At 34.9% G+C, this 14,574-nt stretch overlaps 1 protein-coding gene across 4 annotated transcripts in view; it reads right to left on the bottom strand.

Moving 5' to 3' along the window:
- Positions 1–14,574, bottom strand: part of LOC130452813 (pleckstrin homology domain-containing family G member 5) — a 363,306-nt gene that overhangs the window by 37,628 nt on the left and 311,104 nt on the right. For all 4 annotated transcript variants that reach the window (XM_056792270.1, XM_056792271.1, XM_056792272.1 and 1 more), the window contains 3 exons: positions 9,880–10,085; positions 7,163–7,333; positions 3,907–4,247 (listed from right to left, as the gene is read on the bottom strand). In XM_056792270.1, the coding sequence (XP_056648248.1) occupies positions 3,907–4,247; positions 7,163–7,333; positions 9,880–10,085 (718 nt within the window). The remainder of the gene's footprint in view (positions 1–3,906; positions 4,248–7,162; positions 7,334–9,879; positions 10,086–14,574) is intronic.

Here is a 14,574-nt window from a genome sequence, read left to right as displayed (position 1 = left end):
TAACATTTGCATATTCTTCTTCAACTTCTAGTGAATAGGCAATTGGAATTGGTGGAAATGTATTTCCATTTTGCTGGCAGGAGCAGTTCAAATTTCTCTTACAGCTGCACCTCGGTTGGTTATCCTATCACGACAGAACATCAGTCACGCCTTATTTTATTCATTGCATTAATCGATGAGCTAGTAGTGACAGTCCCGCTATATTCAAGAACGTAATCAATTTCATCTTCTGGTCTTCACTATAAAGATCATCGTTTTGAGATCATTCACACGAAATCTACAGATCAACCTGTTTGGTAAGCATATTCCTCAGCTTACCTTGTGCCTAGTATAGTCTTATAGGTCAGTCAATGATAATTTGTATACCTTGAACTATTGCCATACTTCTAGTGATTTCTCTGGTTTCAAAATTGCGTCGTTAATAGAATCTGCCACTTCGATGCCACAAAATAAAAGACAAGTTTATTTTGTTGCTGATTGGATAAATATAAAAATCTAAATTACATATATTAGGCAGCTCTTGCAATCAAGATACAATTAAAAATGAAATGGAGTCGATATAATCAAAATGGTCAGTTATCGTCATGTACGCATGAACGAAAAACTCATTTATATATTCGGTTTTCAAGAACTCAAATATTTTTTATTTATTTATTCAATGTCAACGTTGTAGAAATTTTCTTTTATGGAAACTCGAAATAAAAACAGTGGATATACTTATTCTTTTGTGAAGTTGTAGTGTTTCTAATAATGCCTAAGTATTTCGTTTTGTTTGGAATAATCTCTTCTCTTTTCACTAGCCCATTAACTATGTCAGTTTTAATTACTGGGCGAAGAGCTAATTCAAGTTCTTCCATTTAAAGTTGCAGAAAATATTAATTAAGTATTCCTCAAAAATTCACTTCGCTAACATTAGCGTATATGCAAAGTAACAGAACGATAATAACGTCTAGAGACTCTCCAAAGATGCTCAATACATGAACAGAAATCGAGCGTATTCTAGACAATGTTGGAAAAAGTTCATCGATAATTTTTTTGTTTTGGAATATAGGGAATTTACAACAAACAGTCACTATCTGCGCTGTTTTTTTCATTACCGTTATTATCGTTACATCTATCGCTTCAATATTCACCCTCCCGAATTCTTCTTCAGTCTAGATGCACTTTTATTTTGAGAAAAAACGGTCTTGTTCTGAAGGGTGTGGGCACAATAGAACCTCATCAAGGAATTTAAGAGCAAATCGTTTGGGTGTGACAGCAGCTACCTTTCTACTCAGGAAGGAATCCATTTAATTCATACGCAGGGTCAAATCCATAATTATAACTGTGATGAAAGCAATAAACAAAAATTTGTTGCAAAAGTTAACAATTTTTACACTGGTGATAGCTATTAACTATCGGGTGCACAAATCCGCTTCAACGAAACAGCTAAGTTTCAGAAGAAGCATTTGCAGATCTTCTTAAAAGCCATAACCATGTTTGCAGCTGCGGCCTAATTTATCTTTCAACTATAATGCAAATAAATCTTCATATTTAATAACAATAGCAATTGTTTTAACCCGGATTTCTTATTCATTAGTACATTCACCACAGCTGTAAATAGGTCATTAGGACTGTCTATTTTTGTTATTTTCGGATAATCTAAATTCCTGGCATCACAACACAACCACTAAAGGAGTACATCAACTTTATTGGATGAAATCTATTCGCCAATGCAACTGTGTTGAGAATGAACTCATTTTGTCTATAGAAGATAGGCATAGAGAATGGAGCGTCTTACAAAGACCCAGCTTGCATTACTGAACACTATAATGGTGGTAAAATGGACCACTTAAAAAAATCACCCATTTGGAAGGTATTATAAATGCTAATAAGTACCTACGTGTTTAGAAATAACTGAACACATTAAACTTGACGACGTACCCTGTAGTCCATAGTTATCCCCGATTAAAATCATGGGGCATAACAGCCGATTTCACGATTTCGAATGTTTCTCCAATAATTTTGGAATTATGATACCAAACATTAGTTGATGGATAGAAACAGTAATTCCCCGGAAATGCCATGAAAACAGTGGTGATTAAATTTTATTTGGTTCCGTTGATTTTAAGAAGTCGACATTCATTCATTCAGAATTCATTTTAGTTAATAGGTACATTTAAAAGCCATAGCTTGTATAGCCAGCTTTATTTAGGCATATGAATTTACTTCAGGTTTTAACGAAATAAATATAGTTTAAAAAATACTAAAAAACGCGCTTCTAAAGAAGTAATTTTCAAAATTTTCAGCTTGAAACAGTGATGAATGGAAAATACTAGTGAAAAAAGCTTCGGGTAGTCGATATACGAGAAATATGGATCAAAGCGCTTCACGATTATTTCAAAATATTACTAGTATTGTTTTAAGCTTATTTTTGAAATGATTCTCAATTTTTTAGTTGATGTGCCTGAAAAGCGTGTTTTCTAGTTTTTTTTCAAATTATTCTTATTTTTCAATTTTCATTTTCATATATTATGAAAGCGTGTTGGTGTTGTTTTTAAGCTATAATTGATACCACCCTCATATGATGGCTTTACACCATCTCGTCGAAATTTGTATCGAACCATAACAGTGTAGTTGGTAAGGTTGTCGAAGACTTAATTTCCAATATGGAAACTGGAGGTTCGAATCCTCCACATACAGGTGAAGCTAATATAAAAGTGTTGAAAACAAATAATTTGTATATAAAATGTTTCAATTATTCGTTTGCTTAGTCATAAATATATAGCCCTATGGTCTTTTTCCAGTTTTTGAATTTTTTTTGATAATTTCAGATGTTGCTTTTGAGCTCCTCTAATGAGTTGCAAAACAAAGAAAAAACTTTTTGCATTTTGATTTTCAAACATTTCATTTCCATTACTGTAGATAAAATCTTAAAATTCGACATTCAAGTTATTATCCAAATTGTATTTTTAAAACTTGTTATAAAATCCGGATCATAGGTTATGTAAGTTTTGAAAAATGGCGATTAATTTTTGAATACAGTCTCCTTTCGATACACTCGACCATTGCTACAACTTCTTGAACCTGTCAGAAAACTACGTTTTCTCGAGGTCTCTGAAGTGGGCCTGCGTGACGACGATGACTTCCTCATTTGACTCTGGTGTGTACTAGTGGATCCTCTGTTATGAAACGATGAAGAAACTCATTTGAATTGCACTTAAATGACCTCAAAAACACTGCTCACGATTACAGCTTTCTCATTTCACGCGATCTGTCTCAGCTATTTCGTGCCCTTTCAATCTGGCCCATACGACACGAGATCGTAGATTTTGGATACATTATCGTCCATGGTAGACGTTTTCCTGAACTTGGACGTGGCTAATCAAAAACTGACGTGCGATTTTATAAATAAACATTCATGGAATATATTCCATACTTTGACTCATTATCTCCAGTTTTGTTATTGGACAATCAGTAAGTGCAAGTGCACGGATTTTATTAAATAATTCAGAAAATCTTAGTTCTGTACGTTCAGAATCATATGTATTCATAAGACTACTTTTAAAAGCAGAAAAACACTTGAACATCATACTATTTTCTAGGTAATATTTTCCTAACTTTTTCCCTATTTCCTTTATTGTTTTACCACGTGAAAAAATTGACAATTATCACTGTTTTCTTTATATTAGGGTTTGTTTTCCATTATTTGATTGTTGTTTACGAACGGCAATCGGTTTATTATTTATTCTATTAAGCAGAAATTTCAAATTTCAATCTTCAAAAATATGAGCAAGTTATTCTGGTCGGTAGTATAGATGCAGAATAGATACAATCTTTTCACAATTAATCATTGAAGAAGTGAAAATTGTTCATATCAATAAACAATCAAATATCCCAATTCAAAAATTATATGAAAGTACTTACCCGCTATCACTGGAACGTCAAAGTCGAATTGTTGACCGCTAACACTCGATGTGGAACAAACTTGCCTTGCCTTTACTAGCGGCGGATTTTTACTCTGGGAAATCGCTAAACTTCTCCGAAGATTCCCTCTAGTTGGAGACGGAGGAGGATAGGATATACCTCGATGAGTAGGACTCAACAACTGACTCCCATTTTTCCCGCTGGGTACTGAGAGCGTGTTTTGATTCAAGTTCAAATTCATGCTACCCACGTTAGGTGAACCCAATGTTAAATTAGGCAGACTCTGACCCAAGCTACCATAGGGTTGAACGGAAAGAGTGTTCGGGGTTTTATGGAAAAGTCTGTGAATAAGAATAAACAAACAAACAAAATCAATAATGAACAAACTATGGTGGTGATCAAAACTACCCTTCAAAATCATATCTTAAAATCTAGAAACCGAATGTTCAGATTCAGCTCATTCGGAAAGTACGTCCACAAGCTCGAAATATATCATTCTGAAAGACAGATTGTTCGAAGCTAGCACAAGGAGCTGAGTTAAGAATTTTTGGATCAAAACGAAAAAACCCCATACCAGAGGGAAAAGATGTAGAGTTGCTAGGAATGTAATGGAGAAGAGATGATCTGTCCTCGGGGACAGTTTCTTACAGGGGTAACAACGAAAGTCAGACAAGTACAATTATCTGCTTTTATCATTGGAGAATGAGTATTATAAGCGCTTCTTAGATGTATTCTTCTTCCAGTGCCTGCTTCATTCTAATGTATGTTTGCAATCATCCTTTGGAATTCCTCACGATCTTCACTCATGCGTATTAGATTTACGGCATTACGTACATGGAACCAATACGAAGGTTTTTCAATCATGAAAATCTGTCCTTCCATGTAACAACGCATATTTTTGATTTCTAAAAATGTGGTCAAAATAGGAAGCTTTCCTTCTCTTTACAATGGTTAATAGTTCTCGTTCTATGTTCATTCGTCTTATTACGTCGTCGTTGGTCACCCGATCCGTCATGGTATTTTAAGGATTCGTCTAAAGAGTCACCTTACGCATGCTGGAGACCTTCAAAGTCCAGCTCTCAACACCATAAAGTAGGATTGTCAAAACATAGCATTGTGTGACTTCTCCAGCGTGTTCTCAGGTTAAGGTCATTACTTGTGAGAAGCGACTCTAATTTAAAAGATGTGATCTGGTCTATCTCTATTATTGTCTTAATTTCCTCATCTGGATCCCATTAGTCATTCAGCCAGCTTCCCAAATACTTAAAACGGTGTACTCTTTCTATGGGTTGGTTATTAATTGACTGCGACACATTATTAATACTAGTTTTCGATATTACCATGAATTTCGTTTACTCTAGTTCATTATAAGTCCGTAATTTTCACTGATAGTATTTACTCTGTTTAATAGCTGTTGAATATCTTGAATGGTGTGGGCTAGTATTACAGGGTTATCTGCACACCTAATATTGCTTAAGATTTTCACATTAATTTTAATTCCAATTTCAATGTCTTCCAGAGCCTCCTGGAAAATTGACTCTGAATATATATTAAACAGGAGCGGTGAAGAACGCAATCATGTGTTACACCTTTCATAATTTTGATTTTTTCCGATAGACGGTTATCGCACTTTATCTGGGCCAATTGATTCCAATACAGTTGTTCAATTATAGTGATGTCTCTACTATCGAGTCCCAGTTTGTTTAATGAGTTAATCAGGATATCATGCTTACATTGTCAAAAGCCCTTTCGTAATATATGAAGCAAGCTATTACGGTTGTTTGTTGATCTAGTCATTTCTGTATTAAGACTTGTACTGCAAAAAGGGCGTCACGAGTCCCGAAGCCGTTCCTAAATCCAAACTGAGTTTCGCCAAGATGTATACCAGATTTAAAGGAGGGAATACTTTTTAAAGTCCTTTTAAAATAATCTATATCTATAAAAGAGGATGTCCTGGCTGACTGACTAACTGATTCATTCACTCATCAACGCCTAGCCAAGGCTATTGAAGATAGAGACATGAAATTTCGAGGGTATGTCTGTATCGTTCCTAGAGGTGCACTAAGATAAGATTTTGCGTTATTTCGATTTTAAAGGGGTAAAACTAGGTATGTTTGCAAATTCGATTTTTTCGTTTTTCTCGACCGCTAATTGAGATATTGACTTCGTTTTCTTCGATTTTATCGACGCACTAAAACATTATCCGTACAAATACCTAAAAATCAATTTCTGCGATTATCAAAATTTGACTCGGAAAGGGTTCAAAGAGTTGAACAAAAATTTTTGTTACGGAACCATATATTTAGCAATTCTTCATGACGAAATGAGATATCAAAGCGTTTATTTTTTAGAAATGGGTCTAGTGTGAATATCTGAAAACTAATATCTCTGTTTTTGGAAATTGTTTTTTGATTTCTTTAAAAAGAGTTAAATTCATTTGATGGAGAATGTATGGAGTTTCGATCTATACATTCTGTGTTACAAGTTGATAATGTTGTGCAATCCCCATCAGAGTTCCTAAATACGCTTAATCCTCCAGGTTTTCCGGCACATAGACTTATTCTAAAGGTTGGAACACCGATAATGTTGTTACGAAATCTTAATCCTCCTAAACTGTGCAACGGTACGAGGCTACGTGTGAACGCTCTTCAGAAAAACGTAATCGAGGCTACAATTATAACCGGATGTGCCAGAGGGGAATCAGTTTTTTTACCACGCATACCCCTTATACCTTCAGACTACCCTTTTCAATTTAAAAGAATGTAATTCCCTCTTAGAGTCTGTTTTGCTATGACAATCAATAAATGACAAGGTCAATCTTTGAAAGTGACAGGAATCGATTTGATCTTTTCTTTATAACACTTCAAATTGATGCATACAATACAATAAGTCATTTCTCATTGAATTATCCTTATATTACGCGAGGTTCAACAAACCGTGGGCGAAGCCGCGACGGGTATTGCTAGTAATACATAAAGCTATTCATATCTAGAATATTTCACCTCTTGTTACACATGATTTTTTGATAAGTAGTGTAATTATAAAGCCTCTCATTACTATTGATCTTTCCCAGTATAAATAAAGAAAATTCAAAATAATGAAATATTTAGTGTTAGTTACTTCTAATTGAGTTTTTGGGGAATAATTATATTTCCAATTAAAACAAATTTCGATTCAATCTGAACTTAATTTATTAATCTGTTTATACATGTATGTTTTTTCTGAAATATTGATGTATCAATTTATTTATTCTCACCTGTTTTTAAAAGAATTTTTTTGGGAGACTGGACTTTTATCAGGTGGTAATGATTGGACTCCTTCGTCGCTAGATAAAGAGCCGGTTCTGTTTTCATTTTCGACGGATACGGCTCGAGACTGGTTGTTAATCGATCCCACGGATGACTGGTCATTCATCTCAACCGATCCACTATAATATTGAAACAAACCATATTAATATAAGTGTATATCTTTAATATATGATGATAAGCCAAAATTTTGCAATAAATCCAGAACCATCCAGTGGAATTGGATTCAAAATAAGTAAAGGATATAAAATGATTGTTTTTTTGTGGAATTTGTGAGATACAAGGAAAGCAGGTAAATTTGAATTTCTGTAACCGTTGGTTCTAATCACACTGTACACACTACCATGACACCAATACTCACAATTACACTGTCTGATGCCATCTAACCACGTTATCGTCTTCAGAGACTGTTTATGTAAACAATTTACTACCTTCAGTCTCTGAATACGATAACAATTTTTATGTAAAAAGTACAAACCCTTCTTCACTCGACTTCTTCGAGTGGTGCCTGCCGTGTGAAGGTGCCTGTGGATATTGATCAGTGTTCGGAAAATAAGTGCTTTGGTAGTTGATTCCACAGGCGTCTGCACGCGAACTCGGTGTTCATGAACCACGTTTGCCTGTCCTGTGCAAAAACTGCTCTAGGTGGATTATGTTGGACAGGTCAAAAGAGCATTTGCTGTGGTAGTATTGATAAGACCTGGTCAGCTCGGCGACTTTCCTTCTATTCTCTAAGCTATCCAAGTTACTGGTAAATTCCGGATCGCCTATAAGTCGAATTGCTCTCTTCTGTATTGAATCGAGCATCTTCGGGGTATTCTTGGGAACCGAGCTCCAAATGTACGAGCAATATGCCAATGAAGGATGAATTTGGGTTAACGGAATCTGACGTCAACTTGGTTATAGAAAGCCGCGTCAGAGAGTGTAATTGTAAGTGTTGGTGTATTGGTAGTATAAAAAGAAGGAACGCAGGGAAGGAATGTTGCAATACACGTCGATTCATAGAAGATTCGTGGTTTCGAATTATAAATCCATTTTAATAGAATTCAGCGCGGTAGGAATATGGAACATAACAATGAAAAAATTTCTTTTAGAGCCGCGCTGGAAAAGTATTGTGGTGTCTCTTCACAAAAAAAATCAAACATCATTTAATTTTTGATCTACTACAATGTGAATCTAAAGTTTCTGTATGCTGGATACTTCTAAATATTCTGTTGGACCCCATTTCTTGTATTCCCTTCTCAATTTTTTGATCATACGATATTATCAAAAAGTCCTTTGTCTCTCTTATCTTTGGAACAATTGTATATGAACGAAATTTGGAAATTAGAAGTTGTGAACTTCCCTACTAGTGATGATACCTTTGAAAATAAGGGTTGTATCAAGAAATATTGTGAGGGGTACCCTGATCCCTAAACTGATACGAAATCAGATCCGCGAAGAAAGGTTATCGTGACAAGATCAAGAATCTTTTTTGAATTAAAAAATCTTTGGATAGATCGTCGCTGTCCTACTCACATAGGAATTTTCTCCACTTGTTATTGAGGATGTCTTCCCAGTTTGAGGGGTTTGTACCTAAAGTCGTGAATAGATTAATATCCCTGCAGATTTCGGTCCTGTAGCGGTTCCACCTTGGCCAGGTCGTCAGCAATTACATTGCCTTTGAGTCGCCTATATTTAGGTTCTAGAGCGGATCTAACGGCCTTTAGCTAGCCATTGAGTGATTTGTAATATTTCAGAATCAGTTTTGATACGGAGGCTACACATTGCAACGTCATTAGATCAGAATCGAACACTAATGTGGTTGCTTATAACATTAATGCGATTGTGTATAACCCTAATGTCTCCTCTACCTTCTATATATTCTATATATTCTTGCCCCAGCCAGCTCGCCTAGATTGAGTTCATCCGTATAGTAGATGTCGTCATCTGAAAGCAAACTGGTCTGATTCTATTTCCATTTGTTTCTACTGGTAACATCGACCTTCAATTCCCTGTCAAGTAGGTACGCGTATTGGAAACTATCGGGAAGCATTAAGAGGTTTGGTATATTTTATTACGTAGTGCGCCCTGGCAACCTGCACATTGAAGCTAATCTGTACAGAGGTATCGACTTTATCGCACTTAGTGTTCTCCTTAGCTCCAGTCCAATAATTTTTCCTACCGCCGACATACCCGTTTTTCAGTCATCTTCATCCCAACCCAATAAGCGTGTCTGTGTTAGATGATGATCTTGAATATCCCCACATCATGGTATAAGTACTGAGACCGCAGATGTATCCAATAACCGTCATCATAAACATCTATAATCCTGGTAATTTTCGTTATTAGTTGAATAAAAAATTGAGGAATTCAGAAGAACCAGAATAAAATAAATACATCAAGAAAACAATAATTCTGAACGAGTAACGACGAGGAATAAAACGCAAACGGATGATGTATTTAAACATACGGAAAATGATGATATTTTATCATTTGAATTATTCCATCATTTTATTCAACATAAATTTTTTAATGAGATCATCGGCTTCAAATGACAAAAATATGGTGTTCATCTTGAATGAGGCACACTGTGTGATAAAAATTGACAATGGGAGTGAAGAAAAATACAACAAAGATGATGTAGCTTGGAAGAGGAGACACAAACTTATAACTGTGTGTAACTTACCTATGGCTATGTACTAAACTAGATACTCTACTAGCTCTAGAGGATGTTGCTAATGGCGATCTAGGAATTAATTGTATATTGCTGTAATCACTCTCCAAATTATAATCTAAACTATATTCTGGATCTATGCTATCATCAGCTGTGTAGGTCATCTGTCTTGCTTGGGCGTATAAAGTTTGCGCTTTCGAAATACCTTCCTTCCAACCCTGTAATAGAATTTATGAATAATCATGAATACATTCGGCTTATTCCAGATTTAAATTGCTTTATTGCATTTTGGGAAATGAAGGAATCGTAGTAGTTTCTTCCAAGAGGGGAATTTGTGATAAATACTGGTAATTGTATATTATACATAGGTATTTATTTTGAAATTCAAGAATACTACAGGCCATTTAACAAAAATAATTGTATTCATATTCCAAATGATCATCACCCACAACTTACAACTTAAAAGCTTCAGGTTGGTTATCTATTGAAATGTTCTAATGAAATCAATGAACTATTTCATCTTCCAACAGGTTAAAAAGATACGATTGGTTACACAAAAATATAGAACGTAATGAAGTCAAACGAAAATGGTAGAAGCTGCATTATGTCATTAAGATGGAAAATCCTGCAGAAGTTGTTCAATAATTGAAATAAGCGGGATATAACATCAAAAAATTATTTCTGATATTAAAAATGATCTAACAACATCCGTACATCCCCTAAACTCTGTGTAGCGAAACGTCAATTACAACAATGTTTTTTCCCGTCAAAGGATAATTATAAATCACACATGGGCAAATTAGGGAAATGAGGTGGATGTACAATGACATTGTTAAATTATTTTCACGTGAAAATTCAACTTCCTGCTATGTAAGCTGGAATTTCTGGAACCGTTGGTGATATTCTTTTTGAACACACTGTTCACACTACCACTACACCAACACACACAATTACACTGCATGATATACGTTTCGATAACCGTGTTATAGACTTCAGAGACTGAGGGTAAAAGGTGAACAGTTTACCTTCAGTCTCTGAAGACGATAATTTGGTTATCGAAACGCATGTCACGCAGTGTAATTGTGAGTGTTGATTTAGTGGTGGTGTGAACAGTGTGTTCAGGATGCATTTTCGTTATGCAACATCAATCCACGGATATTGACTGACTCAAGTACTACAGTTAAATTTTTATATTGTACTAGTTTGCTGAAACTTCAGGCTGATCTTGAAGCTCAATTGAATTCATGAATCCAGTACTACTGAAGAAACTGCTTACATAACTTCCTCTAATTTTTCATTACGGTTTAGTAAAAATACTATTATTCAATATTTCTTGCGTTTTCGGCGCTATTTTGACTCGCTCTGACTTCTGGGAATCCTTTTAAGCGTATGTAGAACTGAATGGGAGATCTTTTTCAAATAATGATGATGTAAAATTGAATTTACTGGAGGATTAAGGAACAAGACTTGTCTCAATCACTCGATAGATACATCTTGGAATGACCCACTCTTTCAATATTTCTGAGTGACGAAATATATATATATATATATATATATATATATATATATATATATATATATATATATATATATATATACGAGGTCTGGCTATTAAATAACGACACTGCGCGCCTAGAGGGCACCCTAAAAGGGCGGGGTAAAAAACCAGTAGTGCGTTAGGTATCTAGATAACTTGTCTATGCACGTCCCAAAACACGTTTCCTTCACTATTATAGTATTTGTGCAGTAACGGTTTGAAGCAAACGTGTTGCCGAAAACCGTGTGTGACGAAAAACTGGAGAAACGTAGCAATCTCAAATTTCTCGTTAAATTGGAAAAAACTCCAACTGAGTACTATAAATTGTTATATATTAAATATTCTACCTCGTACGCGTATTTTTGAGTGGTGTAAGCGCTTTAGTGAGGGCCGAGAGAGCATTGAAAATGATGATCGCCCAGGCCGCCCTGTGACTTTTTCAACTCTGCAAACAGCGACCAAAATCAACCAAATTGTACGTACAGATCGAAAAATGAGCATCCGGATGATTTGCGAGGCTCTAAACACCGATAAAGGAACGGTTAGAAAAATTTGTTCGAGGTTGGTTCCAAAAAATCTAAACAAAAGCTCTTGCGTCAAAGGGTCTGCTGAGATTTCCTTGAAAGGTTAGAAAAAGATCTGCTTTGAAAGGGACCCGATTTTAGCGGTAAAGCAAGAAACGGCCCGCACTAAAGAAGACTTTATGCAGATTTGATTGGTCACACGTTATTACTTTCTCTAATAAGTTTTAGTTATTGTTAATTGGATTCAAAGTGTCAAAACAAATATTTTCGTAACCAGTCTCGTTATTTAATAGCCAGACCCCGTAAATGGACATTGTGCGGTTTTTGATGAAGCTGATTAAGACGCACTCTTGCACACATTTTGATTTCCACCTGTTTGAACTATTTGCGTGGGTACTAAATTAATAAATTAATTATATTGTTGGTGATTTTCAACAAGGATCATTAACAGATTAGAATTAATTGAATTGAATTTTGGAGATACAAAAGATTAAATAATTATTAACTTTGGGTAGGTATAAAATACCTTTAATCAATACCTTTATCAATTCACTTTATAGATGTTCTCTCTCCGTATTTCTAAAGTGAAATTCAAGTGGTTGTGTATATTTTGACTAATTATCATTATAAATGAAGGTAGGGTTTTATTTATTCCTATACTTCTTCGTAAAATGAGAGTAGATAAGCCATATTCAAAGTAAATCTCATTATTCCTTTTTTATTTCAATGATTTTTCACAATCTAACCCAATATAATATTAAATATGAGGTTAGTGAACTTATGGGATAGATAACGTTGTCTACAAACTAATTAGAAATATAAGGATGCAGCAAGGACCACAATAGTTCATTTGGTGATATTTATACAATACCATTACACCAACAATAAAATTGATTGTTTATATAGAAGCGTGTTGAACATATTTTTATCATAGGGTTCAAAATATTCATAATAAATTATGATAACAATTATTATTACTTATGGACATTAATATTATAACTAGAACATCTGCTATCATTAATGTCTTGCGACGTTAGGGAGTTTCGGAACACATTACTAGAATCCCCAGTACCCTCATAACTAGTAGGGACCGAAAATACAATAAAGGATGATGACCTTCCAAAATATACTTTAGAGTTATTAGAGATGGAAATTTTTTTTCCGAAATGGCATTTCTATGAGCAATGGATCAACATAGCAGCTATTTCTATCCACGATGTTTTTTTATTATCTCCGTAATATTTGCTGCTGATTCTGCTACTAAAGAAGCGAAAACAGTGGCCTGGATATTGCTCCGGTTCTAGCATTTTGGCTTTAATTTAACAACAATAGACGGCATTTTCCCAAATAAATATATACCAACTAGATTGTCAGTATTTTTTTTAACATGTATTTCAGGAAAAAACGACGATGTTTGATAACAGAATTCCAATAATGTACAAGGATATATTGAAAAATTCTTAGTCTACTATAGAACCAAACACAATTCCAATGTCAAAATATTTTATCACTTAACATATTCTCCTTTTAATTGGATACGTATATTACAGCGAACCTGCGACGTCTCTAGACCTTTAAAAAAATGTTTCTTCTTGCTCTGCAAACCAGACCTCCACAGTTTTTATTATCTCCTCATTGGAAGAAAATTTACGACATTTTGAACTTTTTTTCAGTCGAGGAAAGAGATGATAGTCGTACGGAGCTAAATCTGGTGAATACAGAGGGTGTTCCAGTAATTCAAACCATAAATCACGAATTTTTTGCATGGCAACATGAGATTTGTGTGCAGGGGCGTTGTCCCGCAAAAACAAAACACCTGTGGATAGCTTTCTGCGTCTTTTCTCTTTAATTTTTTACGGTTGAGTGGTCAGTAATGTGGAATAGTAATCTCCAGTTATAGTTCTACCCTACTCCAAAAAAATAATCATGATTACTCCATGGCTTAGCCAAAAAACTAAAACAAAAAGTTTTCCAGCAGATTTTTAGACACTAAACTTCTTAGGTCTCGTAGAACCAGAGTGTCGCCATTCAATCGAATGTTGCTTTGTTTCTGTCTCATCCATAGTAACAATTCGGTTTAAGAAGTCTACATCGTTTTCAAATCGAGCACAGATCGAACGTGATTCTTCTACCCTTGCACGCTTTTGGTCAACATTCAAACATTTGGGGATCCATTTTGCAGCAATTTTTTTCATGTCCAAATTGACGTGAACTAAATGATGAACGCGTTATTATGAAATATTGAGTGCTTCAGATATTCCTTTTAGTCCAATTCGACGGTCTGATAAAATCATGTCATGAATTGTATCGATATTTTCGGGGATTGACACAGAAACTGGCCGCCTTCCCGATTGGTCATCATCTTCAAAGGAAAATTTACCTCTTCTGAAGCTTGCAGTCCAATTTTTCACGGCCGTATATGAAGGATATTAATCACCAAGGGTATTAAGCATATCTTCGTAATAAATCTGCTTAGCCTCAACCTCTCAACCCTTTTAAATACAGGTACTCGATGATGGTAACGCAATATTTGGTTTATGTATAAATCTGGTCTAGGATAACTAAATATCAATACATCCTCGTAGAAAGAACGACTGACTTGATTTTTGTGTTTTGAAGTTGTATGAAGAATGATTTATTTGTTAC

Source organism: Diorhabda sublineata, chromosome 2 (genome assembly GCF_026230105.1).
Source record: "Diorhabda sublineata isolate icDioSubl1.1 chromosome 2, icDioSubl1.1, whole genome shotgun sequence".
NCBI lineage: Eukaryota > Metazoa > Arthropoda > Insecta > Coleoptera > Chrysomelidae > Diorhabda > Diorhabda sublineata.
The sequence above is the reverse complement of the archived record's forward strand: the minus strand, read 5'-3'. Positions and strand labels throughout refer to the sequence as shown.